At 46.3% G+C, this 27385-nt stretch overlaps 1 protein-coding gene across 1 annotated transcript in view; it reads right to left on the reverse strand.

Annotated features, from left to right (window-relative positions):
- Window positions 1-27385, reverse strand: part of cdh13 (cadherin 13, H-cadherin (heart)) — a 265633-nt gene that overhangs the window by 170965 nt on the left and 67283 nt on the right. The window contains exon 2 of the mRNA XM_035525755.2: window positions 20871-21009. Coding sequence (XP_035381648.1) covers window positions 20871-21009 — 139 coding nt within the window. The remainder of the gene's footprint in view (window positions 1-20870; window positions 21010-27385) is intronic.

Raw genomic sequence — 27385 nt, forward strand, 5'->3', positions numbered from 1 at the left:
AAGGTGTTTTATCAGTTATACACAATAAGACTTGCAGTATAATGGAAGTGTGTTTAAACATAGAGGTAACCGTAATTATGTAACGGAGGTGTGAGTGGATACGCAGAGATGTCAGAACGAGAACTCCATATGCAGGGAGTTCACGGAGCCGCCAGGCAACAAGCTCCTCTGCTTCCTGTTGTCTTTTGCTCTGATGTATTTTGTTTTTTGTCTGTAAGATAAACTGTACGATCATGGCAACGTTTTCTACCCTGTGGCTGAACACAAAGCAGGTTTGCATGGAGAGATGTGGGATTAAAATCATAATCTTTCTAATCTATAGGTTAGGAGGTCAGATGGCTAACCCACTGGCCTACCGGGGGAGTTACTGGAGGAGGTCGTCCGCGTGGCATTTAAGGAGACAGCCGCTCTGATCACGGATGTGATCATCAGTTTGATGCCACATCAGAGTTCCAGCCAGTCTCGTCTCTGCTCTGCTGTGACAGACAGCTTCACCGCGACCACCACTCCGAGAACATCTGCCTTCCTAAAGCATAGTGTTTGTTTCTACTTGTTTCTAAAGCATAGTGTTTGTTTATAGGATGGAGATGGTCAGAGCTCAGCAGTATTTCTACGAGTGTGAATGTTCAAATGTAGCTTATGAGACAGATCACACGGACGAGGAGGAAACACCTCTGGCTGCTGGAGTGTGTCTGTTTCTGATATGAGCGAGAGGAGAAGTAGAAGTGTGAGAGGAGCAGTCACTCACGTGCGCAGGCTGTAGCCTTAGTGCTGTAAACATCAGAGGGGACGGCAGCAGTCATCTCTCCAGAGAAGGAGAGTCAGACGGCTACGCCTTCCAGATAAATAAACATACCCCCTCACCCCTCACCTCTCCCCACTCCACACCCTCACCTCTCCACCCCTCCTCACCCTCACCTCTCCACCCCTCCACCTCTCCACCGCTCCACACCCTCACCTCTCCCCACTCCACACCCTCACCTCTCCACCGCTCCACACCCTCACCTCTCCACCGCTCCACACCCTCACCTCTCCACCCCTCCACCTCTCCACCGCTCCACACCCTCACCTCTCCCCCTCCACACCCTCACCTCTCCCCACTCCACACCCTCACCTCTCCACCCCTCCTCACCCTCACCTCTCCACCCCTCCACCCCTCCACCGCTCCACACCCTCACCTCTCCCCACTCCACACCCTCACCTCTCCACCGCTCCACACCCTCACCTCTCCACCCCTCCACACCCTCACCTCTCCACCCCTCCACCTCTCCACCGCTCCACACCCTCACCTCTCCCCACTCCACACCCTCACCTCTCCACCCCTCCATACCCTCACCTCTCCACCGCTCCACACCCTCACCTCTCCACCGCTCCACACCCTCACCTCTCCACCGCTCCACACCCTCACCTCTCCACCCCTCCACCTCTCCACCGCTCCACACCCTCACCTCTCCCCACTCCACACCCTCACCTCTCCACCGCTCCACACCCTCACCTCTCCACCCCTCCACACCCTCACCTCTCCACCCCTCCACCTCTCCCCACTCCACACCCTCACCTCTCCACCCCTCCATACCCTCACCTCTCCACCGCTCCACACCCTCACCTCTCCACCGCTCCACACCCTCACCTCTCCACCCCTCCACACCCTCACCTCTCCACCCCTCCACCTCTCCACCGCTCCACACCCTCACCTCTCCCCACTCCACACCCTCACCTCTCCCCACTCCACACCCTCACCTCTCCACCGCTCCACACCCTCACCTCTCCACTCCTCCACCCCTCACCTCTTCACCCCTCCACACCCTCACCTCTCCACTCCTCCACCCCTCACCTCTCCACTCCTCCACCCCTCACCTCTTCACCCCTCCACACCCTCACCTCTCCACCCCTCCACACCCTCACCTCTCCACCCCTCCACCTCTCCACCGCTCCACACCCTCACCTCTCCCCACTCCACACCCTCACCTCTCCACCGCTCCACACCCTCACCTCTCCACCGCTCCACACCCTCACCTCTCCACCCCTCCACCTCTCCCCACTCCACACCCTCACCTCTCCACCCCTCCATACCCTCACCTCTCCACCGCTCCACACCCTCACCTCTCCACCGCTCCACACCCTCACCTCTCCACCGCTCCACACCCTCACCTCTCCACCCCTCCACACCCTCACCTCTCCACCCCTCCACCTCTCCACCGCTCCACACCCTCACCTCTCCACCGCTCCACACCCTCACCTCTCCACCCCTCCACACCCTCACCTCTCCACCCCTCCACCTCTCCCCACTCCACACCCTCACCTCGCCACCCCTCCATACCCTCACCTCTCCACCGCTCCACACCCTCACCTCTCCACCGCTCCACACCCTCACCTCTCCACCCCTCACCACTCCACCCCTCCACCTCTCCACCGCTCCACACCCTCACCTCTCCCCACTCCACACCCTCACCTCTCCACCGCTCCACACCCTCACCTCTCCACCGCTCCACACCCTCACCTCTCCACCCCTCCACACCCTCACCTCTCCACCCCTCCACCTCTCCACCGCTCCACACCCTCACCTCTCCCCACTCCACACCCTCACCTCTCCACCGCTCCACACCCTCACCTCTCCACCGCTCCACACCCTCACCTCTCCCCCCTCCACACCCTCACCTCTCCCCACTCCTCACCCTCACCTCTCCACCCCTCACCTCTCCACTCCTCCACCCCTCACCTCTCCACTCCTCCACCCCTCACCTCTTCACCCCTCCACCCCTCACCTCTCCACCTCTCCACCTCCTCCTGAAGACATGGCAGACAGTTACTGACTGGAGTAAAAATACACTCAACTTCACTCAGAGAATCTGATCATTAGTGATAAAGAGCGCAACAATTATTAATAGCTGGACTTTCTCTCTCTCTCCCTTACACTCTATCTGTCTCGCTCTCTCTATCTGTCTCTCTCTCTCTATCTGTCTCTCTCTCCCTTACACTCTATCTGTCTCTCTCTATCTGTCTCTCTCTCCCTTACACTCTATCTGTCTCTCTCTATCTGTCTCTCTCTCCCTTACACTCTATCTGTCTCTCTCTCTCTATGTCTCTCTCTCTATCTGTCTCTCTCCCTTACACGCTATCTCTCTCTCTCTCTCATAAGCTCTCTCTCCCTTACACTCTCTCTCTCTCTCTCCCTTACACTCTCTCTGTCTCTGTCTCTCTGTCTATCTGTCCCTCTCTCTCTCTCTCTCTCACTCTCTCTATCTCTCTCTCTCCCTCTTTCCTCTTTTCCCTTATACACTCTCTCTCTCTATCTGTCCCTCTCTCTCTCTCTCTCTCTATCTGTCTCTCTCTCTCTCCCTTACACTCTCTCTCTCCCTTACACTCTCTGTCTCTCTCTCTCTATCTGTGTCTCTCTCTCTCTCACTCTCTCTATCTCTCTCTCTCCCTCTTTCCTCTCTTTTCCCTTATACACTCTCTCTCTCCTTCTCTTTTTCCTGCTTCCTGACAGTCTTTTCCCTTTATACCGGAGTGCACTGACATTCACGGCTCTGTTATTGCTGATCGCTCCGGACTGCTGAGCTGGATCAGGTCAGCGAGTGCTCCGGGTCCAGCATGCACTGCCTCCGGCATGTGCTCAACGCTTGTTTGTTTATTAATTTCCTTTAGCTCTGCCAGCTGATAAATTGTGATAAATTAAAAACCTGCTGCTGTTTAAGGGTTCAAAGTGTGACATTATTAAGCTGACAAAATTCAACCTGTTCACCAGTTTGAATGAGAAACTGTCATGTCTTTGAATTCCTCGCCATCCTTTAGGGCTTCCTTACCGTTAGACTGCATGACCTGAGCTGTTTGGTCTCAGATTTATGATCTCAGCTGCTGGTCAGGTTCTGAACACCACATATGAAACCAAGAGGCACAGAGACCTCAAACTGTAACACCACTGTCCTGTTTCATAAAACACACTGATGGACTGATTGTTCATTCATCCCTCCATAATTTAATTATTAAACCACTCATTCATTATAATTCAGTGTTTTACTGATTTCAACTCTGTCATGTTGTTGTCTGGTGTTTGAAACCATCACCCAGAGTGTGGTCACGTTGACCGGTCACTTTAAATCATATTGTCCTAATAATTTAATTTAATATTCATTTCTGAAATGTTATTATGAGTGAGTGAAGCAGCTAAACAGAGGCGGAGCTGCTGAACACATCAGAGAATCTGATTAACTACCATTGAACAAACACCACCAGGTCTGAGTGAACAGCCCATAATGTCCTCAGTGCATGAGCCAATGTCATGATGTCACTTCCACAATAATGAGTGTAGCACAGTGACATCAGCGGGGACTAAATGGGGATTTGCTGTGGGGTGAGAGAAGGGACTCTTGCTCATCCGTATGTGAATTCATTCTTTGTGCATGACAACATTCCTGAATGTTTGGATTTTATCTGCTCAAAATGCAGCGCTAAAGTGTTTTAAATGACAGCATCCACTCTGGCAGAGGTGGAACCATAAAACCTCTAAATGCTCATTAAGACACATTTACATGCTCGTTAGTAATGAACATGAGAATAACATTTTGAAAGAAAGAACCTTCAATTCTTTGGGACTTGCTGAGATCATCTTTGGTAAATATAGTATATGCCTTTGAATACCATGGGTATGCATTGCAAAAAAAAAAAAAAAAAGAAGTAAAAATGTAAAAAAAAAAAAATTATATATATATATATATATATATATATATATATATATATATATATATATATATATATATATATATATAAAATTATTATGTATATTTTATATTATATAATTATATGATATTATACTATATTATATTAATATATTATTATTATTATTATTATGTATATTGAGGCAGAGCAGTGGTTGTATATGATGGCAGAACAGGTTGAAGAATGAGGTTGAAGAAGAGGATGTATCTGAGGGTGTAGATGAGGGTGGAGTAGAGCATGTATCTGAGGGTGTAGATGAGGGTGGAGTAGAGCATGTAGATGAGGGTGGAGTATGGCTTTTCTTTACTCATGCTCACATTTTTCTGTGGGTTTTATCTGTGTGTGTACCACATTGTCTGATCTGTCACATACTCACGAGTGGTACGTCCCGTTTATATCACGCTGACGGCCATGCCTTTTCTCTTGAAAGTCAGTAGAAGCTATCGTTCCAGACAGGAAGCTATTAGAAAGGTTCCTGTTACCACACTGCATTGGTACAGAGTACGTTTCACAGAAGGCAGTACAGACCAGGTGTCCTCCGTGTTTATAGGAAAGAAACAGTAGACACACACCTGTGGCCACATCCATGCAAACGCTAAACAGCCTGGTAATTAAGACACGGCCAAAATCCGTTAAAATGTTAGAAAGCAGCTCCACAAAGCCCTCAGGTAACTGCGTTGGGGTGAGGCAGATGACACAAACCCATGAGAACACAGTGATGAGGGGTGCGGAAGTTATTCTGCCCTGGAGAAATGTGCATACAGAATAACCCAACACAAGGCAGTCTCTCTCATTCACATGGGGGACACCGAACATTCATGGACAATGTTGCGTTTCATTTAGCATACTAACCATGAAAGACATTGTTCCGTGACTTAACAGTCAGCTGCCTACGGCACGTTTGGGAATATCGGAATGTGTTTGATGAGCATTGTATTTCTTACGATTGGTACCTTTCACTAATGTTCTGGGGGCGGGGCTGGTGGGTTAGGGGTGGAGTTATGAATAAAAGTAGCATGAGTCACTGTGGTGGGGTCAAACATTATTATTATTATTATTATTATTATTATTATTATTGTACCATCAACATTAGGGAGGCTCCTGCCATGTGCGGTCAGCGTGGAGTCAGACAGAGTTCTCGGGCTGACTGCCCAGAATCTAAACCATCCAGCAATTAAGCACAATCCTGATCAAATTCAACGTTTTTTTGTGTCCTAACCATTTTAATCTCCTTGCTTCTCCCACCCTGATGCCTCATCTACGGAGGCTTTAGAGTTTGAATGGAGGAATCCCACACCGTCAGACTTCGCCTGCATGTGTGGGCTTGAAAGAGAGCAGGAACTTAGAGCCTGTGTGTGTGTGTGCAGGTGTGTGTTAGCACAACAGCACAGTGAAGTCTTCAGGTAAAGTCTTCAGGCCCCGAGGTTGTGCTTAAATCTGAGGCTCTGTGAAGACCTCCAGAAGCTCCAGAGGATGCTACTGAAGAGTGATTGAGGAAGACTCTTTATTCGTATTCTTGTGTGTGAATGTGAAGTCAGACACCTGCAGCAACAAGTCTGGCCAGCATGTCTCACTTAGTAAAGGGTTAAAGTTCAAATTTCCAGTTTGGTGAGTTTTTGTATAAGTTGTATGAGGACGATACAGGCATGCCGAGGTGAGGGAAGGTTCTGCAGGCGCTCGTCTGGTCCCGATAAACTAACAGCGCTTTCCAACAACTCAGACAGTTTCATCGCCATTCCTCAATTTTCAATCATGAAAGACAATTCCGTTCTGGAATGTTTATCTTAATGTGGTCTGAGATTTCCAAGCGTCACTCTAAAGTGAGCAGTGCCAGAACAGAAACCCTACACAGAACACACACTGCACATTAGTCTTTTGATTTACACACACACAGAAGACAGAGGTTCAGCATCAGGGCAGGAACTACTGACAGACACGCCTTCCCACAACACACAGATGATCAGGATCAGCGCAGGAACTACTGACAGACACGCCTTCCCACAACACACAGATGATCAGTATCAGCGCAGGAACTACTGACAGACACGCCTTCCCACAACACACAGATGATCAGTATCAGCGCAGGAACTACTGACAGACACGCCTTCCCACAACACACAGATGATCAGTATCAGCGCAGGAACTACTGACAGACACGCCTTCCCACAACACACAGATGATCAGTATCAGCGCAGGAACTACTGACAGACACGCCTTCCCACAACACACAGATGATCAGTATCAGCGCAGGAACTACTGACAGACACGCCTTCCCACAACACACAGATGATCAGTATCAGCGCAGGAACTACTGACAGACACGCCTTCCCACAACACACAGATGATCAGTATCAGGGCAGGAACTACTGACAGACACGCCTTCCCACAACACACAGATGATCAGCATCAGCGCAGGAACTACTGACAGACACGCCTTCCCACAACACACAGATGATCAGCATCAGCGCAGGAACTACTGACAGACACGCCTTCCCACAACACACAGATGATCAGCATCAGCGCAGGAACTACTGACAGACACGCCTTCCCACAACACACAGATGATCAGCATCAGCGCAGGAACTACTGACAGACACGTCTTCCCACAACACACAGATGATCAGTATCAGGGCAGGAACTACTGACAGACACGCCTTCCCACAACACACAGATGATCAGTATCAGCGCAGGAACTACTGACAGACACGCCTTCCCACAACACACAGATGATCAGTATCAGCGCAGGAACTACTGACAGACACGCCTTCCCACAACACACAGATGATCAGTATCAGCGCAGGAACTACTGACAGACACGCCTTCCCACAACACACAGATGATCAGTATCAGGGCAGGAACTACTGACAGACACGCCTTCCCACAACACACAGATGATCAGCATCAGCGCAGGAACTACTGACAGACACGCCTTCCCACAACACACAGATGATCAGCATCAGCGCAGGAACTACTGACAGACACGCCTTCCCACAACACACAGATGATCAGCATCAGCGCAGGAACTACTGACAGACACGCCTTCCCACAACACACAGATGATCAGCATCAGCGCAGGAACTACTGACAGACACGCCTTCCCACAACACACAGATGATCAGTATCAGCGCAGGAACTACTGACAGACACGCCTTCCCACAACACACAGATGATCAGTATCAGCGCAGGAACTACTGACAGACACGCCTTCCCACAACACACAGATGATCAGTATCAGCGCAGGAACTACTGACAGATGCTGGCGTTTTTCCTGCGGATTAGCGGGCTGCTCAGGTCAATCTGTTATTTAACGAGTTAAGTTTAGAAGAATATTAATGTTTAGGGATCTTTAAATCCTTTTAGCATGTGAGTAGCTAGAAACAAGCATTCATTAATTCTATATGAAGAAGATTACTGCGATTTAGATAAGAACATGACAAAGTGAGTCAGGGGTTGAGCTGGCGTGTGGCGCTCCCTCAGCAGGAGAACGCGCCTGGATCAGCTCGGGGCTGGGCCATGAATGTAGATGTTACAGTGTGTGTGTGTGTGTGTGTGTGAGTGTGTGTATACACATTGTACGTGTGTGTGTGATACTGGCATCTGTATGAGGCTATAACACACTCATCTCTGATCACACTCAGCACGGCGTTTGCGGCTCTGTTTTAAACAGCACTCCAGATATGTGTGTGTGTAGGTGTTCAGGTTGGCTGCTTTGTCTAATAAATTCTTTTGTGGCATAAAGAGAGAATATTGAGGCTGTATATCAGGAAAAAAAAAAAACCGTTCTACCCTTATAATAGAAATTACGTTTATAATAAAAAACATTAACATTTATTTTAATTCATGTTTTAGTTGCTTTGAAGTGAACGACTGGGGTTACGTATGAAATGAAATCAACTCTGTTAAATGAACTCTGTTCTCCACACTGTAAACTGGCCTCCTTAATAAGAACTTTTATCAAATCATAAATCAGATATTTCTGAGTCTGCTGTCGTGGTTCCCCTCCTCACTTGTCCCTCGAGATTCAGCTGCACGCCAAAAACAAAACAAAACAGGCAAGCGGGGAATAATGCAGGTTAATACGGTTCTACTGAATTAAACCTTTGTCCACTGTTTTCACTGGCAGTCAGCACACTGTAGCATGATACTGAGACTTCAAAACCCCATGCATAATTTATTTTCAGGTGACAGACGACTAATTGGCTAATTGTGAACGTAATTGCTCTCTAATTGTGTACCTAACAGATAAATGGTTGGCAGTGAAAATGCCTCCTACCAATCGCAGGATTTTCAAATGTCAGAGAAACAGAGAAGGCTGAAAAGGGGCGGAGCCTTACCTGCGTGCCGTCACTCAGAAACACGAGCGACTGTAGTTGAGATTTTTCACTGAATCATATCACGCATATTCTGCACCTGTGGCAGTTAAATCGATGTCACAGACTAACGATGACCACAGTCTTTTAGGATAAGATCGGTGGATGATTTGGTTAGGAGTAATGTGTGTTATTCCTCTCTTCACAAAAAGGATCTGCATGAATCCTTTACATAAAAGGCGAGGCTGGCATTATGGTTGGCACCAAAGGCATAAAGCCGACCTCACTATCCCAGGCATATCCTCAACTTGGACTATTGGGGTATCAGAGACTGGTACTAGTTCTGAGTAGATGAGACTAGTCTCTACAGTGATAATACTAGGTCAAAAATAATATTAACAAGTGAAAGGACATTCAAAGACATGCAAGGACATACAAAGACATGCAGGGACATACAAAGACAATGAAGCTGAACTAAGAGCAGGTGTCTGTATTCTTCTACTATGAACAGAACGGTTTAACATTACAGACAAAAACAGAAAATGTATATGCAAGTACTGTATATGTGTGAGTAACATTTAGATCTACTCTGAACATTTAGATCTACTCTCCTCAACATTTAGATCTACTCTGAACATTTAGATCTACTCTCCTCAACATTTAGATCTACTCTCAACATTTAGATCTACTCTGAACATTTAGATCTACTCTGAGCATTTAGATCTACTCTCCTCAACTTTTAGATCTACTCTCAACATTTAGATCTACTCTCCTCAACATTTAGATCTACTCTGAACATTTAGATCTACTCTCCTCAACATTTAGATCTACTCTCAACATTTAGATCTACTCTCCTCAACATTTAGATCTACTCTCGACATTTAGATCTACTCTTTTTCTTTTATTACTTCCAAGAAAATAAAAATATTACTGGCGCATCCCAACAGTGGCACCTGAATTGTCAACAGCGTCCATATGGACTTGAATCATCTCCTCGTCGAGGAAACACTTTCACATCGAGCTAAATGTCCCTACAGCGGAATAACGTTCCCTGCTCACTGAGCCAATGGAACACAGCTAGACTGTGCGGGAAGAAATGATCGTTCTTCTTGCATTTTAATGGATCTCTCACATTTACACATTGTTTTTTAAAATAAGAATTTCATACACAAAGAATCAAATCTAATGTTGCTGTGTTGATATTACCATAGGAGCTGAACCTGCTTTCAGCGGTAATCGCACTTGAATTGTTATGAAGATATGTAAGCAAGTCATTCTAATTCTGTACATTTGACTCCTGGACATTATGAAATGTCATCCACTCCAACGCAGCGCAGATCTCCTCAACTTTGGTCTCCAACTCTGCCATTCACTTCATCTCCTCAAATAGTTGGAGAACTGGGAACATTCTGCAGTGCCATCACAGAACGACGGCGAAAAAAAGAACCTTGGGCTTATTAAATTTTAATAAGGGTCTTACAGTAGCTCCCTCCCTCTCTCTCTCTCTCTCTCTCTCTCCCTCTCTCTCTCTCTCTCTCACTCTCTCTCTCTCCTCTCTCTCTCTCTCTCTCACTCTCTCTCTCTCTCTCACTCTCTCTTTCTCTCTCTCTCTCTTCCTCTCTCTCTCTCTCTCTCTCTCACTCTCTCTCTCTCTTCCTCTCTCTCTCTCTCTCTCTCACTCTCTCTCTCTCTTCCTCTCTCTCTCTCTCTCTCTCTCTCTCACTCGCTTACTTTCTCACTCTTTTTCCGTCTCTCCCTGCCTCTTCCTCGCTGTTTCTCTCTCTCTCCATCCTCCCTTCTAAACATTAAAAACCCTGCAGTCAATCTCCATGGAATATTCCACTGCCCTAATTATTATCGATATTCTTCTTTTAAAACTCATGACTTTCTTTCCCTGGAAAGGCTGAAATTCAGTTAGCTGGAAATCTCCTTTCTCCGCTATTCCAAAGCTGCTTTTCCATATCAACAGTAATGAGAGGCTAGTGAGCCGTAGTGATCTGAATCTGAATTTTCCACTGATAGGTGTCATAACCAAGTCGATATGATTATCACACAAGCGTAGCTCGATAGCAACATCTCACAAGGAGGTGGCTGTTAAGACTGAAGGAGTCCATTTCATATCCCTCTAAACAGAACATGACATTAGAGTTACACAGGAATCACAAAATCTCACATTATAGTGTCACAAAAATAAAATCACATTCCAGAGGCAACCACAACGCTTGATCGTGGAATATGACTCTTCTTTCAATGCATGTATCTCTCTCTCTCTGTTTCTCTTTCCCTCTCTCTCTCTCTCTCTCTCTCTGTCTATAAACAACAGAAAAGAGTTTAAACAGGTCAAACAAGTCTTAAAATCAAAACAGAAAGTCACTCGGGCAGGTCAACCAAACCAACCGGGTTAGAGCACCCTCTGACAACCGGAACTGCAGCAACTGTCAGAGGAGTCTGTTCGTTTTACACATCCAGGAAAAAGAGGTCGTCCTGACATCAAACACACCTGAAGGGTTAAGAGTGCGCAAGTCAGAACACTGATCTACCTGAAAGAAGAGCAGCAGGGCTTCAGTGAGTGTCGGGCAGATGGACAGGTGGACATACAGATGGAGTGATACTGCCCCAGCAGGGTGGCACCCCCTGCAGGCCGAGAGCAGCCAGTGCTCTGGAGCAGTGTGACACCATCCTCACACCGAGGCTGGGACAGAGACGTCTGACAGCTCACAGAGATCACACACTCTTCACATCGTCTCTGCATATGCCCGTATCGCAAAAAAACATCCGTAGTCATTAGAATAAAATCACATTATATACATAATTATTCTTATTTTCTCTATCTATTTGCAGTTAATTACATCATGAAAGTGTCTTTATGGTAGGTTGACATGCAGAGATAAGCCCTGACAGCGCTCTGTGGCAGGGAAACAGTGGAACGATATCTGCACTCTGCCGAACAGCATGTCAGGATTTCACATGCAGAACAGAAGTTAAAACACACAGAACAAGGCCGTCTTCACGCACATCAAAGCTTGAAGGACAGAACGGCCGAGCTCTCTCATGATAATCGCCTTAAAGCTCCCGTACAAGCAGGAGAGAACTTTCACCTGAGATCTTTCATATGAAACATGAGCTTATGAAGTCCCTTAAGACTGTGTTTGAGCTCAACAAGAGTCAAGACATTTAGGAGAACAAAAATGTGTCTTCAAAATGCATTTGGTAAAAACAAAGTCATGATCCCTCATCAGACACCCAAAAAGGTTTTTTAAAAAGTCCACCCAAAAAAGTCTAAATAAGTCCATCTTACAGATAAGTGCAGTTACAGCTGTTACAAGACCTCGATACACAAGAGCTGATCTGCTGGTCACATGAGCATTACATGGTCACACCTGTCAGCAGGTGCAGGTGAGGACAAACTTTCTGGCTCAACATGTCCTGCTCTTATGCCAAATTTTGGCATTAACAGTGATGGCTGTAAGGTATCTGTCAGATGCTCAACACGCTGAGAAGATCAGGGCTCAGGAAGACAGCGATGCTCAGGAAGCAGACATCACACACACTCTGTCACACACACACAGTAGTGAGTGAAGCTGTCCTCCCTGAGCACTGTCCCAGACTAGTGAGTGAAGCTGTCCTCCCTGAGGACTGTCCCAGACTAGTGAGTGAAGCTGTTCTCCCTGAAGACTGTCCCAGACTAGTGAGTGAAGCTGTCCTCCCTGAGGACTGTCCCAGAGTAGTGAGTGAAGCTGTCCTCCCTGAGAACTGTCCCAGACTAGTGAGTGAAGCTGTCCTCCCTGAGGACTGTCCCAGAGTAGTGAGTGAAGCTGTCCTCCCTGAGAACTGTCCCAGACTAGTGAGTGAAGCTGTCCTCCCTGAGGACTGTCCCAGACTAGTGAGTGAAGCTGTCCTCCCTGAAGACTGTCCCAGACTAGTGAGTGAAGCTGTCCTCCCTGAGGACTGTCCCAGAGTAGTGAGTGAAGCTGTCCTCCCTGAGGACTGTCCCAGACTAGTGAGTGAAGCTGTCCTCCCTGAGGACTGTCCCAGACTAGTGAGTGAAGCTGTCCTCCCTGAGAACTGTCCCAGACTAGTGAGTGAAGCTGTCCTCCCTGAAGACTGTCCCAGACTAGTGAGTGAAGCTGTCCTCCCTGAGGACTGTCCCAGACTAGTGAGTGAAGCTGTCCTCCCTGAGGACTGTCCCAGACTAGTGAGTGAAGCTGTCCTCCCTGAGGACTGTCCCAGACTAGTGAGTGAAGCTGTCCTCCCTGAGGACTGTCCCAGACTAGTGAGTGAAGCTGTCCTCCCTGAGGACTGTCCCAGACTAGTGAGTGAAGCTGTCCTCCCTGAGGACTGTCCCAGACTAGTGAGTGAAGCTGTCCTCCCTGAGGACTGTCCCAGACTAGTGAGTGAAGCTGTCCTCCCTGAAGACTGTCCCAGACTAGTGAGTGAAGCTGTCCTCCCTGAGGACTGTCCCAGACTAGTGAGTGAAGCTGTCCTCCCTGAGGACTGTCCCAGACTAGTGAGTGAAGCTGTCCTCCCTGAGGACTGTCCCAGACTAGTGAGTGAAGCTGTCCTCCCTGAGGACTGTCCCAGACTAGTGAGTGAAGCTGTCCTCCCTGAGGACTGTCCCAGACTAGTGAGTGAAGCTGTCCTCCCTGAGGACTGTCCCAGACTAGTGAGTGAAGCTGTCCTCCCTGAGGACTGTCCCAGACTAGTGAGTGGGCAGCACACAGTAATCCACCTCCTCCTGGATCTGACACGTCATACACGATGAGCTTACACAATGAACTTCATACCTGTATGTAAACATCTTACTCCTGGATTTACGTAAACATATATACTACCACAGTGTTCAACCACGACGTTCAACCACAGCATTCAACCACAGTGATCTCACTCTAGTGCATTTAGCACTTCATCATCATTTTAAACCATAACTGACTTTAAAGACGAACACATTTCATACTGTTACGATTTAGTGATTTAGCTGTAACAGTCAAGCCTTCCTGTTGAACAACTGTTATTCAAATTAACAGCCCATAAGACTTGAATACCAAGTGCTCATTAACATGGACACGTTTGGCATTGACCTTTTTTAGGCAGTGGAGATTCTGGACATTCTTCTCTGATGCTTTTGGATTCGACATTAATGTAGGCAACTAAATGTCGGCCATGGAGGTCGTGAAACCAGACGCCTGGATCTGCCCCGTAAATGCTGCTGTCTTTAAATTCTCCTTCAAAGCCACAATTAAAAAGATCATGTTACTAATTGATGAATGAACAGGTGCTTCTGAATTCCGAATTTTGCTTATTTTACCCTGCGGTGTTTTAACGAGGCTTGTTTGTTCTAGCTCACTCACCCCGAGTTGCATCAGAAATACACATTTCTCTGCTAAGTAGGTTAGCGAGAGGCTCGAGGCGATTTCACCAAGCGTCGCTGTAGCAATGACCCACACCGTCTGTCCTCCTCCTCAGCCCGGCCTGACGCCTTCTTCACTGCTTCTCATGGTACGATGACTGGAAGGCGTCCCGCTCCAGTGTAATGTCAAACTGGGAATGCTCAACAGGGCAAAACGTGAGGCTAAAGAGAATCTCGCTCAACCCCGTCACACGTGATGACACGTTAGGCGACACGTAGACTAACTTTTCAGGGATTATAAAAACCTGGGAGCGTTTTGGATGATCACAGCCGTAATCCTGCGACTCCACGCTTTTCCTTGCCTCCTCTCACTTTTCCGCGTGTACGCTAACGTTCCCTCTCCACAGCACGTCTGGACAGCCAGGAGGCGCTAGAAGGCGTACGGGAGTCGCGGTGTCCCTCATCCTCTCCTGCACAGGGATGGCTGACACGGATCTTCCCAGAGAGGAAACACACGCCTCTGCGTCATATCCAAGCCTTTGTAATTACCATCATTTGTCAAATGTATGCATGATGTATAGTCAATTAAAACGGGTCCAAAAAGGCCTCGTAGAGTTGGCTGAGTGTGGAATGAGTGATTAATGCCGCACTATTACAGTAGTGCGAGAGGGTGATCTTGGGAAGAACTCTGTCAGGCACCTGCTGGGACTCTGTTCCACGGAGAAGAAATCTGCATGGGTGACTGATACCACGTAAATGAGAAAGGGAATGAAATGCCCTGATTACAACCGACCACCGAATGTTTCAATGACATAAGATATATGAATCCAGCTGCTCGAGTATCCAGCACATCTAAGCACTGGGGTCCAGGAAATCGTCAACAAGGGCTTTTCACGGAGCTTCTGTGGTGGTGTGTTCCCGTAGATGCACTTCACACAGAGCAGAGATAAAGCACACAAAAGGAAACCAAGGCCTCCGACAAAGTCGTCTCCCTGCCATCGCCCCGGGTTTGACTCCACCCCTAATGATGTACGTTTTTTTATTTTCCTGCCTGTAAAAAATTTAATTAAGTACCAAACGCTCTGGGGACACTCCAAATGCATCTACTGAATGAGTAATATTACAGGGACACAATGTATGTGTTCTTACGTGTGTGTGTGTGTGTGTGTGTGTGTGTGTTGTGTGAGCAAACCCTCCAGAACAAACAGAAAACAGAGAAGGGAGTAGGTGCTGTTTATCTAATTTATCTAAAACCAGTCATTTGCATCAAAGCTGAAGCACTCTGGCGTAATGATAGCCAGCATGGCAGTGGAAATAGATGGGGAATGAGCTCCCTTCTCACTCAGTGAGCTTATTAAACACTGGGCTTCGTGCCCGGGCACAAAAAAGTCTCTGCACCCTGTTCCACTGCACTTTGTTCCACTGCAGTCTGTTCACTGCATCTTACTCACTGCACCGTTCACTGTCTACTGTAGCGCAAGTTGCTAAAGTCAGTATGGGGACGCTGCTGTGCCCAGTTGCTGCTACAGGTTTCTAAGACGTGCTGATACAGCCCTAAGGATGTGAACTACAGAAGTCACACCTTCTTAGTCAGTCATATTACTTATTCCACACATCTGAATAGAGAGGAACAAGACTGACATGATAAAAGTCGCTATCATCAGATCATCAGACTACGCTGGTCTTTGTAGTGAAATTAGCCAAGGCCTTCAAAGTTACTGTATTTCACAAGGACACTGACCCCATACCGTGTGCTCATTTAAATATGCCTGCCAATTCCTTACACACTCGTGCAATTCAAAGCAAAAGGGCACGGAATCTCCCACTGTGACGACATGAGATCATGGGGATGCACTACGGTTTGGCCAGTGACTCGCTGTGGTGACAGGGTATGAGTGTGGAGTCCCGGATCCTCAGGCTCGGTGGATCCTAACAGTGAGCTACACACTGGTTGCCACGGGCTCAGAGTCTGGGTGTCTACATACTGGGTGCTGACGGCACCGTTTTCGACTCTGGTTCTGTATGATGCAATGTTGAGTAAAAAAGACTTTAGAAGAAAACGCTGGAACGGACGCTCACCACACAATGACAAAAACAAAATAAATAAGTAATATAAGAATAATTTAAATTCCATGTGGAATGGGATTTTATATGGTGTCCCAAATAGCCAATTTGCCTTTGAAACTGTCCCTAATAGCATTGTGTTACAATTTAGCAACATAATCCCATTATAACTGCTAGGAAGGTTACATGCCACACGGAGCAATTATGGGGTGGAGAAGCGCGAAACTTATTTAACCCATAAAGATGGAAAACAAGGGCTGGTTCCTGAAGAACAACACAAACACAAACAGCGACCACACACGAGGAACAGCAATGAAAACACGAGGCTTGGGTTACAACCACCAGCCAAGTGACACAGAGCCACACGGGGTTTCTCAAGACAAGCGGTAACACGAGATAATGACACAGGTTACACGAATGAGAGGTGCGAGACAGGGTAACCATGACGATAGACACAGTAGGCGGGGCCAAATGTGACACATGCAACTCGTATATTTACTGTACGGCAACCTTCACGAGGCTCCAGACTACTCGTGGTGTAGCAAAAGACACTTTTATGACAACGATATTTTCTGCATGAATGATCAATGAAATGAATAACGCACGTCCAGTTGGAGGCTAGCTGGACTCTAGCTGGACTCTAGCTGGACTCTAGCTGGACTCTAGCTGGACTTATATAGTTTGTTGCCTCTGTTCTTTGGGCGTGTCAGACAGCAGAGTTTCTCAACCGTCTGTAGTGTGGCCACGGGGAGCAAAACGTCTTCTGAAATTGAAACTGGTGTTGAATTAATGACAGGATCAATCGCATTGGCTTTTCATAAAATTGGGTCCAATATTTCCTTCCTTCATTAGAGCGTGCGGGAAAAAAAGAAAAACGCTATGTCGCCATAAGCAGAGCTCCACAAACTACCACACCTCATGAAATCACTCAGAGATTACAGAGTGCGCCACTATATTTGATATTCTTCTTATTAATATTATATTAAAAAAGACTTTGGTGGGCTGGTATGAAAGCAATCATGTTTTAATTTACTTCTGCTCCCCAGAGTGTCTTGGCTTACACGGTGGTTTTGAAGGAAAATAAATGTGGAGAGGATGTGGTGTTGGCGTAATCCGACATCCAGCAGGGTCAGGTGTGTCTTCTGCTCAGACTGGTGTCCACACCAGGCCGTGAAGGGACAGAGAGGACACACTTGGATTCACCTGTTCATTTTCTTTTGCTTATGCATTATAAGTAATGGGGAATGGTTTTCCCGAGGTCTACAGTTTCACTGTGGTTTTCTGTATTGTATGTGACACAGTGCCGGGTTGCCCATGGGTGTGTGTGCAGTCATGTGTTCACTGAGGGCACACGGTGTGAAAGGAAGCGAAACATGGCCATGCAAACTCTATGTCACAGTCCTCTCATATTTTCCAATATTTCATTGTGCTTCGGGTCTTTCTGGGAATTCAACAGATTAATATCTGAAACCCAGAATGTCCAGTCCAGCAATGGGGTCCGCCCCCTAACCCCCGCCATCTGCATAATTACAGGGCAGGCTTAGCTTAGGATAGGGAGAATATTCGGACATTTCCATAAATCTGCATGCATGTCAGTGCAGAGAAGCACAGATGACACCCCCAACACAGCACAACTGAAGTAGACACTGCTAATCTACACGGCAGAAACACTCCCAAAGTGGAAGTGGAGAATTTTTATTTTATCATTCATGCAGTGCAGATCAACATAGAATACTCTACATGCTGCAAATGTAATCATATGAAATGTGTGTGTGTGTGTGTGTGTGTGTGGTGCATGATTGTGTGTGCTCATATGTGTTTATGTGGGTGTGTGCGCATGTGTGTGATTATGTGTGTGTTCTGGTGACAGGAGTGTTGGGGTAATGGTAGTGTATGGAGGTTCCACAGCATCTAAACAGCTAAACAGATCTGAAGGGTGTTTCTGTGTCTCTGTGTGTGTCTGTATGTCTCTATGAGTCTGTGTCTCTATGTGTGTGTGTGTGTGTGTGTGTGTGTGTGTGTGTGTGTGTGTGTGTGTGTGTGTGTGTGTATGTCTATGTGTCTGTGTGTTTCTCTGTGTCTTTGTGTGTCTCTGTATGTCTCTATGAGTCTGTGTGTCTGTGTGTGTGTCTGTGTGTCTCTATGTGTGTGTGTGTGTCTGTGTGTCTATGTGTGTGTGTGTGTCTGTGTGTCTCTATGTGTGTGTGTGTGTGTGTGTGTGTGTGTGTGTGTGTGTGTGTATGTCTATGTGTCTTTGTGTGTCTCTGTATGTCTCTATGAGTCTGTGTGTCTATGTGTGTGTGTGTGTGTGTCTGTGTGTCTCTATGTGTGGGTGTGTGTGTGTGTGTGTGTGTCCAGATCGCTGAGCTCCGAGATGACAAAGTGCTTCACTGCCTCTCCCAATCAAACACAGTGACATAAAAAGATTGAAAGAGAAACTGCAGGCAAGATTTGCCATCATGCAGCTTCAACAGTGAAACACTGTCTATTTTTCCATGAGATAAAAAAAAAAAATAATGTTTTTGACGGTGACTTTCACCAAATAACTTTTTCTTTCTGGAATCAGAAAATAATTCTTTAGAACACAACTACTTTGGGGGTAAATCTGTTGCTACTATGTTTAAGCAATAAAAATCTTTAGTTTAATTACACCTCTCAGAATTGTCACACAAATAACTACAGAACCAGCAGTCATAACAATAGCCACCCACATAAAACTGATTTATGCAGATTGCAGTGCTGTGTCTCTCACACAGCTTAGAACACCACCTTTCCCACGCTATTGTGCAACCTGTTAGTGAAGCTGTCACTTTCTGAAGAGAAAGAATTTCTGGTAGCAAAACTAGCATCCCACAGGCAAGACATTACTGCTGATCCCAGAGGAGCTGAGAATGCACTAACAGACATTACTGTGAATCTCCGAAGAGCTGCAGTGTGCTGAGTTCTGACAGTTCTTACTGCAGATTACGCCACTGTGTGGGGATCGTCTAGTCTGGCTTGACCCAGCGACAGCCATAGAGAAGCTTATGTGTGCTGACCACACCGAGCATATGTTCAGCCCATGTGCTGCCTTCCAAACACACACACACACACACAGTGCGGTTTGTGAGGATTGCTGTACATCTGGATAGCGAGTGACACAAAGCAGATTGAAATAGTTGAGGCACATGGAGATCCATCTGCTGGTAAGATTATTAATATATCAGTGTGAAAACTGTTCAGATGTGACCTTCTTTATGAGTAATATGTGACTTTCCTGTTAATGTTAAGCGCCGCTTCACTGATTTTCCTCCCAGTCTCCTGGGTTTGGGGAGGGTTTCTGATACTGGGGGGAAATGTTACATTAAAGGAATATTTAGTGTAAACCTCAAAATACATATTTTATTAAGATGGATTTAAAAAACAAGTGTTTAACAAAAACAGCCTGAAAGTATTTTAAATTATTCTGATGTGGTTTTGCTTTGGTTGTTGTTGTTGTTGTTAACGCTGGAGAATTCCTTTAAGACAAACAGAAGTAGGTGTTGCCAGAGAAGCAGACCACACTGAGCATGTTTTCCAGCCACACCAGGGCAGCTGGGGCAGAGGTCACACAAGAGCAGCTGGGGCAGAGGTCACACCAGGGCAGCTGGGGCAGAGGTCACACAAGAGCAGCTGGGGCAGAGGTCACACCAGGGCAGCTGGTCAGTACCACCATTTGCATATACTGGTTGGTACTGCCCCCTTTATGCCCAAACTGGACCACACAATAGAGTGGAACCTCTACAAGACCGAGAGTGGAACCTCTACAAGACCGAGAGTGGAACCTCTAAAAGACCGAGAGTGGAACCTCTACAAGACCGAGAGTGGAACCTCTAAAAGACCGAGAGTGGAACCTCTAAAAGACCGAGAGTGGAACCTCTACAAGACCGAGAGTGGAACCTCTACAAGACCGAGAGTGGAACCTCTAAAAGACCGAGAGTGGAACCTCTACAAGACTGAAACACAGTAAATGAAATGATTATAGTTTTCAGTCAGACTAATTCATCGAGTCCAGCCACGTTTCCATTGCTGATATAAGCATGTGGAGTGGGCCAGAACAAACCCTGCAGCAGACATTTTCCAGCAGGAAATCTCTTCTGTGTAGCGACTGTTGTCCCCTGCCTGGATACGCCATGCCACCAAAGCTTTTGTAAACATTACACAAATCAAGTGGATTATTTTATGAGTGATAGAATGTTTTGTTGTTTTGCTTGGCCACTGCAACTGTTAGTTCATGGGGGTGAGAACAGTGTTGATGAGACTGGCATGTTGTAAAGGAACTCTCCCCAAGACCCAGTCAAACACTGCTGTAACCTTGAAGCTGTGGTACTGACAATGTGAGACTGTCTCACAAGTTTAACATAAGGAGCTAATGGACTTTGTGATCGACTGTGGGGAAGTTGGTGTCGTACCTTGTAGAAGAGGTTGATCTTTCAAGAACCTTCCCACATACTCCACCTGGTACTCCCGCACCTGGAAGCCAGGTGAGCAGGTGCCCTCCTCCAGCTGGAGCACCTCCTTCGTCTCCTCCTGAGTTCTGATGCATGTGATCTGAGGACAAAGAAGCACAGAGCATCAATACCAGCCTTACCAATACCACCCATACAAATACCACCCTAATCAATACCACCCTTACCAATGCCACTCATACCAATACCACCGTTATCAATATCACCCAGACTGATACCATCCATATCAATACCACCCTTACCAATACCACCCATACCAATACCACCCTTAGCAATACCACCCAGACTGATACCACCCATATCAGTACCACCCATACCAATGCCACCCTTATCAATACCACCCATATCAACATCACCCATACCAATACCACCCATATCAATACCACCCATACCAATACCACCCTAATCAATACCACCCATATCAACACCACCCATACCAATACCACCCTAATCAATACCACCCATATCAACACCACCCATACCAATACCACCCTAATCAATACCACCCATATCAATACCACCCTTACCAATACCACCCATACAAATACCACCCTAATCAATACCACCCTTACCTATGCCACTCATACCAATACCACCCTTATCAATATCACCCAGACTGATACCATCCATATCAATACCACCCTTACCAATACCACCCATACCAATACCACCCTTAGCAATACCACCCTTACCAATATCACCCAGACTGATACCACCCTTACCAATACCACCCCTACCAATACCACCCTAATCAATACCACCCATACCAATACCACCCTTAGCAATACCACCCTAATCAATACCACCCCTACCAACACCACCCATACCAATACCACCCTAATCAATACCACCCATATCAATACCACCCTTACCAATACCACCCCTACCAATACCACCCTAATCAATACCACCCATACAATAGCACCCTTACCAACAGCACCCATACAAATACTACCCTTATCAATACCACCCTTACCAGGTACATTAGTTCCTGCCACATGTTGCTTATGATTACAGTATTTACAAACCAATTACCACTGAAATAACAAACCCCAGAAATGAATGCCATAATTCATCTTTTCAACAGGGCAGGCATATGTGTTTTCTGGTTATTATCAGAATAAATGGTGTGAACAGACAATATATTTCTTTCATAAATGTCTCACTGATCATTGAGACTCTTCCACTGGTTTCCTGACATAACAGTTAGTCCGGAGAAAACTACATCTTCCCCCAAGACGACCTTTCCTTTAATCTGTTTGTTATTTGCTGTAATCTGTTGCTGTAATTCTCTTCAACACAGACCTGTATTACAAGGAATCCTCATTTTGTTAGTGGCGGGTGAAAAGTAAACACCTTTCTCAACTGCAAAAGCCAGGCAGGTCCTTGGTAGGTCATTATAATTAAAATGAATCAGCACGTTCTTTTTCTTCCCACAATAACAGAATGTCTCTACATAAAATGAAAACACAGGTCTCATCCAGAAAGCTCTTTAAGTCAATTGAAGCAGTTCAAGGTTCCTCTTAGCAAGGTGGCTTTGCTCTCCTTTCAAAATGAAAGGTAATCACTTCGTTTCCAAAGCCAGTAGGCATGTCTAGGTTGAGGCATTTTGGTTGATGTCGTGGGCAGAGAAGTTGAAGGTTGACATTGTTTCTGGGTTGGTGAGAGCGCTCTAGGCACGGAAAACACATCCGTCCATCCGGCTGTCAGTCTCTCTTGCTGCTGAAGCCATTATTAGTCCTTCACAGCTGTTTTTATCCTCATCAATCACCATGTCAGGCGGGAGGAAGCACAGGTTCCCTCCACTGCTGGCATGAGCATGGACCGACGTGATCGTCATCCCTCCCCAGACTGACAGGAGCTCCATGCTGGGACAGGAAGCAGAACAACTTAAGCAAAGCAGCTATATGTTTACATAACCGAATTTCTTACACCGTGTTCCAGCAGTTAGGTGGATGTACTTTGAATACAGAGAGCACAGTTGCCTACAGACAACACAGGCTTTTGATACTAATCACGATGTTCAGTTCACGATTCAACACATCCATCTGCATCACGATATCACAGTCAAATCCCAATCCTGTAGAAGCTATAGAACAAACCCTTATACTGGCCTTAGGGAGCTAAAGGCTTAACATAGCGGCCATATCCACATTATATTGTTATATGGTTATGAGTACACTGATGTTTTTAAATGAAAACATAAATTAATTAATATTATTGCAAAGATTTACAATATCAATACAATATTGTGAATCCCAAAGAATCCGACTTGCATTATCGACACAGATTTAGTGTAAACTATATAGAGTATAGCCTACAATATACTGTAAATTGTATTTTGTGTGCAGTACAAATTGTTTTGTGTTTGTGTATGGCCGTAATATTCCTAGAGTTATGTGCCATATATGTGCCATGTACAGTTTGCCAGACATTATTAATAGTTCTGATCATTTGTTGTTTCTGACCATAATGCACCTTTCTCACCCTTTCTGCAGACCCACAGATATCATGAGACTAACAACCCAGCTTCAAAGATACTAAATCCCAAGACTTAAATACTTCAGACTAAAATGCAACTGAACACGTCAAGACAGAACTTGATAGTGTCTGAATGCTATTAGCAGGGAAGCAACATGGCTCAATAAATCTGAAAGCCTGAGGTTTCCAAGCATTGTGGTTCCTGCCCTGATGCCTGCTACACTCATGCTGAACTTTACTGGAGTAGTTTCAGTGTTTTCTGTTGGCATCAAACCATTAAGAGTCACCGTAGCCTGTCAGTGTGCTAGTCTGATCTGCAGAGAACGCTGAGCACAGCTTCCAGGGCTTCGCGCTCACACGCGGTTTGTCGGGTCTTACAGTTGTCCTGACTCCCCAGTCACAGGACACACACGTTGGAGGGGCAGTGCTGCTGACACACACACACACACTTGCACACACACACACTTGCACGCACACACACTTGCACGCACACACACACACGGCTCTGCCTTTCAAATTTAGAACCAGCTAATGACCCAGTTTTCAGAAGGCAACTCTTTGCTATATAAAAATGATAAAGGAATTCTGGAAATATATAAAATGTTGTAATCAGATTTCCAAATTTTGGGCAGCAAACATGCCTGATGATGATGGTGAAGAACAGGAAATGTCTGGGAAATCCTTATTGCCAATTATCCCTTTGGCCACTTCAATCTGCTTTGAAATAGCACCACATTTATATAGTACATTAACTGTTATAAATAGCACCACATTTATATAGTACATTAACAGCTGGGTCTGTTCTGGCCCACAGTACAGTGAGACAGCTGGGTCTGTTCTGGCCCACAGTACAGTGAGACAGCTTGCCACTGCCATCACTGACCCATAAGTGCTTTAAATGGATCAGAATTGGGCCAGAATCATGTCTCTGGCCTGTATGCAGCACTGTATATCTCAGAAATGTATCCTGTATATCTCAGAAATGACCAGCTGTGTCTTGGTCCATGTGTGCCACCTGGGTGCTCACACACAGTGCTCCAGCACCAACAGAGGCCCAGACATGCCAATCTCCACCAGAGGTGGCTCATTTTGGGAACACATGCCATCTGGGAACGTTGTCTTGTGCCGCTATCCCACCCAAGCTAATTAAATACAACATATGCTACGTATATGATATTTATCTGTTTAGTCATGCATGATGAGGGATAAACCAGCCCAGAATTCCGCATCTCGCAATGACACTCATCTGTATTCTCTGCTTTGCCTGTTGAAGTGCCTGCAAACAAGGTGGATGTGGAATATATCCAACAAAATTAAAAAACGCTTCATTGTCTTCGACACAAATCAACCAAAGTGTGTGTTAAAGGCTTGGACCGAGCTCTCTGATGGAGAGAATCCGGAACAGCAGATAATGAACTCAATCATTGTTTGTAAACCACAAGAGCTGCATCAAGGAGCCAAACCGCCATAAGTCCATCTCAGCAGGACACCGAGCAGCTGTGAATGAGAGCGCGTAACAGTGACAGCGATTAAACGAGGACAACATAACTCATCTGACCATTCTTACGTCATCACCACAAATCTGCATAAACAACCGCCTGAGTGCAGAAGGACAACACCAGCATTTTAGGCAAAATTCTCCTCATGAGAGACAGACAGAAAGAGACAGAGATAATCTAAAAGAAAGAAATATTTGAACACTTTTCATTATTATGCATATCACCCTCTTCATCTCCTCATCCCCTAACCCCCAAAATCACCCCCACACACACACACAAAGACAAACCCCAACACCCAACAGCAACCAGCAGTCACACAGTCGCATACTGCATGCAAACGTGAAAATGTGAAAATGTGTCTCAGCATGGATGAAAGAAAGAAAACTTAAAGACACTGATGTTGTCAGTACAGAAGTTGATTTTCTCTACGTCATCTCGCTCAGTGCAGCTGTGATGGCACCCAAGACCCCAACAATGCTGTGGTCTGAGCTTAGAAACCATCCATGAGAGACAGAGTTCCTCTAAGAATTCCTCTGTGGGATCAACCTTTTAACTTCCTCACACAGGTTGAGGAATTTACACTGCAGTGAGGTTTGGGGTCCAAACCTTTATCAAAAAGTCTCTTCAGGGCACACAAATGCCACAGAAACTTAGAATTTGGTCACCCTAAAAATACATCCTAAAAGATCTACCGCAAATCCAATATACAGAGCATGACTGCATCAATCTCTGCTTTCTCTCTAAATGTTAAAAAAGCATCCATGTTGAAAAATTCCATTCTCACTTATCCCAGACACATCCAGACTCCTGTCAGCACACAGCGTGTCTGAGTAACAGCCTACGCCCACAAACAAACTTCCTTAGGCCCAAAGAAATGCATCACCTTCACAACACAATTCACTACACCCTCTCAAAACCCACCAAAAGAACACATTAATAATTGGATCAAAATTGGATCAATTATGTTTCTTCCATTAATAAATTAGAATATTGTAAACTATAAAATAGAGAATTATTAGAGATTAATAGAGATTATTATCTGATTAAAATGAAAAGTCCAGAAGAAATGCTAGATAACTGTACAGATGTAGCACCCATAACGTGAAGACAGAAAAAGGAACACAGGAAGTCCAGAGAAGAAGAGACACGCAGTCAGTGCAGGAGACACAGAGAGAGAGACAGAGCACGCACACACCTCAGATAAGACTTACACACACTGATAACACACAGCCCATCATCTGAGGAGTATATTGAAGTTATGCTGCGTGTGTGTACAGGAGAAATTAGTGAATGCGTTAAAATATCAGCACAATATGTCTAGAATAAATATATGTTTATATTTATTTATTTACAAGTGCTTGTCATCAGATATCTGTAGCTAGAGAGAGAGAGAGAGCGAGAGAGAGAGAGAGAGAGAGAGAGAGAGAGAGAGAGCGAGAGAGAGAGAGAGAGAGAGAGGGAGAGAGAGAGAGGGAGAGAGAGAGACAGAAGCAGACACAGGAACAGAGACAGGAAGCAGGTAGAGAAGTGCACAAGAAAGAAAATATATGTGTGCGTGCGCGCGTGTATGAGTGTGTGTGTGTATGTGTGTGTGTGTGTGTGTGTGTGTGTGTGTGTGTGACAGTACATAGGCCCAGACAGATGAATGTCCTTGTTTGAAGTTTCAGAAGTAAAGGACGTCATGCCTTCATCTTAGCTGTAAGGTTGCACATGGTGAGAGCTTCATCCAGTATGCCACTCCCCTAACTCCTTAAACTCCTCCCCCTTCCCATAACTCCTTAAACTCCTTCCCCTCACACTCCTTAACCCCCCCTCCTCTCACTCTCCATAAACCCCTCCTCCTTCCCTTAAACCCCTCCCCCTTCCCCTCACACTCCTTAACCCCCCCTCCTCTCACTCTCCATAAACCCCTCCCCCTTCCCTTAAACCCCTCCCCCTTCCCCTCACTCCTTAACCCCCCTCCTCTCACTCTCCATAAACCCCTCCCCCTTCCCATAAACCCCTCCCCCTTCCCCTCACACTCCTTAACCCCCCCTCCTCTCACTCTCCATAAACCCCTCCCCCTTCCCTTAAACCCCTCCCCCTTTCCCTCACACTCCTTAACCCCCCCTCCTCTCACTCTCCCTAAACTCCTCCCCCTTCCCCTCACACTCCTTAACCCCCCTCCTCTCACTCTCCCTAAACTCCTCCCCCTTCCCCTCACACTCCTTAACCCCCCTCCTCTCACTCTCCATAAACCCCTCCCCCTTCCCCTCACACTCCTTAACCCCCCTCCTCTCACTCTCCCTAAACTCCTCCCCCTTCCCTGAAACTCCTCCCCTTCCCCTCACACTCCTTAACCCCCCCTCCTCACTCTCCCTAAACTCCTCCCCCTTCCCCTCACACTCCTTAACCCCCCTCCTCTCACTCTCCCTAAACTCCTCCCCCTTCCCTTAAACTCCTCCCCTTCCCCTCACACCTTCCTCTCACTCTCCCTAA

The sequence above is a fragment of the Electrophorus electricus genome, chromosome 6 (genome assembly GCF_041902795.1).
Source record: "Electrophorus electricus isolate QZ-2024a chromosome 6, ASM4190279v1, whole genome shotgun sequence".
Taxonomy (NCBI): Eukaryota; Metazoa; Chordata; class Actinopteri; order Gymnotiformes; family Gymnotidae; genus Electrophorus; species Electrophorus electricus.